General features: G+C 34.7%; 1 protein-coding gene across 1 annotated transcript; it reads left to right on the top strand.

Moving 5' to 3' along the window:
• Positions 1-678: 678 nt before the first annotated feature.
• Positions 679-3464, top strand: LOC126656253 (U-box domain-containing protein 9). The gene is made up of 2 exons (XM_050350767.2): positions 679-1144; positions 2144-3464. The coding sequence occupies exons 1-2, from the start codon at positions 854-856 to the stop codon at positions 3227-3229; spliced, it is 1377 nt and encodes a 458-aa protein (XP_050206724.1). The 5' UTR covers positions 679-853; the 3' UTR covers positions 3230-3464.
• Positions 3465-3749: the final 285 nt, after the last annotated feature.

The following is a 3749-nucleotide window of genomic DNA, read 5'->3' as shown; positions in this document are numbered from 1 at the left end:
TAAATAGTATAATTTTATAAAAAAAAATTATTAAATTTATATTAAATATTATGAGTACCGCACTTTATTGAGAAAGTGCCAATAAATAATGAACTTTGAACAAGCATAATAAAAAAATTAATTGTAAAAACTACAATTTATTAAAATAATGAATTAATATTTTTCTAAAAAATAATTATATTTTTTTTATCAAAGATAAAATTGCATTTGATTAATTATTACCGGAGGTTAGCAGGAATTAATTAATACACATTTTTAATTCAATTTTTAAATCAGCCAAATAGCGAGCTGCGGAGAGTCGGGGTCGAAGTCCGGCCTCACGCACATAAAACCTTAGCCACTGTTCAAGTGCAATCACATAGAAACAGAGAGAATATAATTTTATCTTTAATTAATTTAAAAATAAAATATTATTTTTGAGTAATTAAAATATTTAAAACAAACTTTTAACCATAAATCATAAATAAAAAAAATCAGCATAATTTACTAATATTGTTTTTCCTTATCCAAGTATTGTGAGTGATGAATGAGAAGTGTCTTATATAGGAAGTTTTTTTTTTATTTTACTTTTAAAAGAAATATACACATACATTTAACCTTTCATATTATTTTATTAATACTACTAGTAAGCCTACTCCCTACTCCTCACCCAGTTCATAAAACTACAAACCTAAAATAAGATATTTTTTGTCAAAAACCCAAAATAATAAAATAAAAAGAATGAAACAGAGCATTCTCTCTCTAATTCTCATTCTCTGTTTCACCATTTCAGTCCCTTACTCTAAAAATCACACATAAAACGCACTACCCACTTGTCGTTTCCTTCACTTCTTCTCCATCTTGTTTCACTTCCATGGCCAAAACCAGCGTGTGCAATTCTGATCCAACGGTCATGGCGAAAGCAACAGAATTGAAGAAGGAATTGGAAAAGTTAGTTAAATTTATAGTTGATGAAGAAGATTACAGTTTAGAAAGAATTGATGAGGCTAGAGAAACGCTGTCTGCTTTGAGAGAGATGAAGATAAAGAAGAGATCTTTGTCTCTTAAGTTTAGAGACAAAACTGTGGTGTCTTGTCCTGATGAGTTTAAGTGTCCCTTGTCTAAGGAATTGATGAAAGATCCTGTTATTTTGGCTACTGGTCAGGTTGGTTGTTCTTGATTCTTGGTTTTTGAAGAGAATTTTGTTTCTTGGATTTCTTGGTTTGGCTTGAGAAAATGTAATTGGGTGGTCTTAATTTTGAATTATGATTCTTTTGTTTGAAATTTTGTTGCTTCTTGAAGTTTTAGATTATAGGGTGGTTTTAATTTTTATGTTTGTAGAATTTTGAAGTAAAATTGAGGAGTTATGACTCAAATTTTTCATCTTTGGAGTGTTTGGTGATATGGTTTGTTCAATTAAGTTGCTGGAGTTCTTAATCTTGTAGAGTTTTGAGGTGAATTATGAATGAAGATTCATTATTTTTACATGGAAATGCGGTTTGTTTTGTATTGATAATTTGACTTTGTTTTGTATGGAGATTTCTTTAAATTGCGAACCCTTTAATCTTGATTTTCTTCTCTTTGTGCTTCTGTCAGATTGATTTGAGTTATTTTAGTCAACTGGGTCTCTTGAAAACTTCAATTTCTTGTTCATTCTGTTCTTATCCCTCTGTTTTTCTATGGAACCAAACAGTGAGTTAAGAGATTCTCCTTACGCCTGTGAGATGTAATGTTGGGTAGTTTAGGGTATTTGATTGTGTTCAGCCTTTTTATTGCCATTAATTTGAATGGTAGTGGTTGGTAAAATGCAAATGTTTTGATGTTTGTACTATATTTGGACAATGTTGCTCGGAAACGTCTGCATTTCCCATTTCAGCGTTTCTGTTTGTGTGCTACATAGTTTCCGAAACTACGAGAAGTTGGCAGTTCTCACGACCGATTGAAATTTGGTGTTATTCAGATTGTTGATGTGTTTATTATGTCTTTCTGTGTTTGTTATGTTTTTCAGTTTTAAAGCTTTTATAGATCTTGGTATATTAGATCAATGTGAAAGTTTATATATGTTTCTATTGTCTCTAAACCATTCAGGGAAAGAATTTTTCTGGTGTGCTATGGTTATTATAATGTTTGTCCTGATTTGTGTATTTTCTGTCTCTTTGTGCAGACTTATGATAGACCTTTTATTCAGAAATGGTTAAAAGCAGGCAATCTAACATGCCCTCTCACTCAGCAAGTCCTGTCACATACACTCCTGACTCCAAATCATTTGATCAGGGAAATGATATCACAGTGGTGTAAGAATCGGGGGTTAGAGTTGCCGGATCCTGTTCGCTACGCCAATGAAGAAGGAATATCGGAAGCTGATCTTGATCAATTTTTATCCTTGCTTGAGAAAATGTCCTTGGAACTTCCTCAGCAAAGAGAAGCTGCAAAGGAGCTTCGGAGGTTGACAAAGAGGATGCCATCATTTCGTGCACTATTTGGCGAGTCTGTCGATGCTATTTCACTACTGCTCAATCCTCTATCGTCTAGCAAGTCTGGAAACGGGGTACACCCTGATCTTCAAGAAGATGTTATCACCACCCTTTTAAATCTTTCTATCCATGACAACAACAAGAAGCTAGTCGCAGAAACCCCTACTGTAATTCCTCTGCTCATGGAAGCATTAAGGTCTGGAACTATTGAAACAAGATCGAACGCAGCTGCAGCCCTTTTCACATTATCTGCCCTTGATTCCAACAAGCCACTTATCGGGAAATCAGGTGCCTTAAAACCACTTATAGACCTTCTAGATGAAGGACATCCGTTAGCCATGAAAGACGTCGCATCTGCAATTTTTACCCTATGTTTCGACCATGAAAACAAGGCAAGAGCTGTGAGGGACGGGGCAGTGAGGGTGATTCTAAAGAAGATCATGGACGGTAGGCTTGTCGATGAGTTATTAGCTATACTTGCAATTCTTTCCACTCATCAGAAAGCTATCGAAGAAATGGGCGAGCTCGGAGCTGTTCCCTGCTTGCTCCGAATTATCAGGGATAGCAACTGCGACCGCAACAAAGAAAACTGCATAGCCATCCTTCACACGATATGTTTCAACGATCGAAGCAAGTGGAAGACGATAAGGGAAGAGGAGAATACGTATGGAACAATCACAAAACTGGTGCGAGACGGCACTGCAAGAGCCAAAAGAAAAGCTAATGGAATTCTTGAGAGACTGAATAGAGCTGTTAATCTCACACATACAGCATGATTCATGATGAAGTTGAGGGAAATGTAAATTCTACAACTGTTCCCGGTATTTTATCTGTGCAATTTGCCGTGTAAATTCTTGTCTCTGAAATTTCTATGCTCCGGTTTATGCGTCGGCCGATGTGAATAAACATGCCATAAGCCTTGCTATAAATTTTTGTTTTTTTGCCTTCTTTTTCTTCTTGTAATAGATTTGTTTGCGCATAAATACAGAGTCTGCATGCATTTTACTTCAATTCTTACACTTTTCCTTTTTTGGGTAGTTGAGAGAATGGCCAAATCGTACGATGATAGCACTAGTAAGTTGGAGTGTCCATTCAATTTGAACGGGATCCAGTTACATTATCACACTTTTCGCCTTTTGGGTAGGTAAGAGAGTCGGCAATTAAATATTTTTTTTGGCAAAATGCATATTTAGGTTCCTATATAATTATATTTTTTATTGGATCCACTATAATTTACATATTATAAGTCCTTGTATTTTTAGTTTTTTAAAATATTAGGTCGTTCAGTCAAAAAGT

The sequence above is a fragment of the Mercurialis annua genome, linkage group LG7 (genome assembly GCF_937616625.2).
Source record: "Mercurialis annua linkage group LG7, ddMerAnnu1.2, whole genome shotgun sequence".
In the NCBI taxonomy this organism is placed as follows: Eukaryota; Viridiplantae; Streptophyta; class Magnoliopsida; order Malpighiales; family Euphorbiaceae; genus Mercurialis; species Mercurialis annua.
This window is presented reverse-complemented; position numbering and strand designations above follow the sequence as displayed.

Coding starts and splice junctions, on each gene's coding strand:
- LOC126656253 (XM_050350767.2), top strand. CDS start 854: ATGGCCAAAACCAGCGTGTGCAATTCTGATCCAACGGTCATGGCGAAA. Junction 1,145..2,143: donor TTATTTTGGCTACTGGTCAG/GTTGGTTGTTCT, acceptor CTCTTTGTGCAG/ACTTATGATAGACCTTTTAT.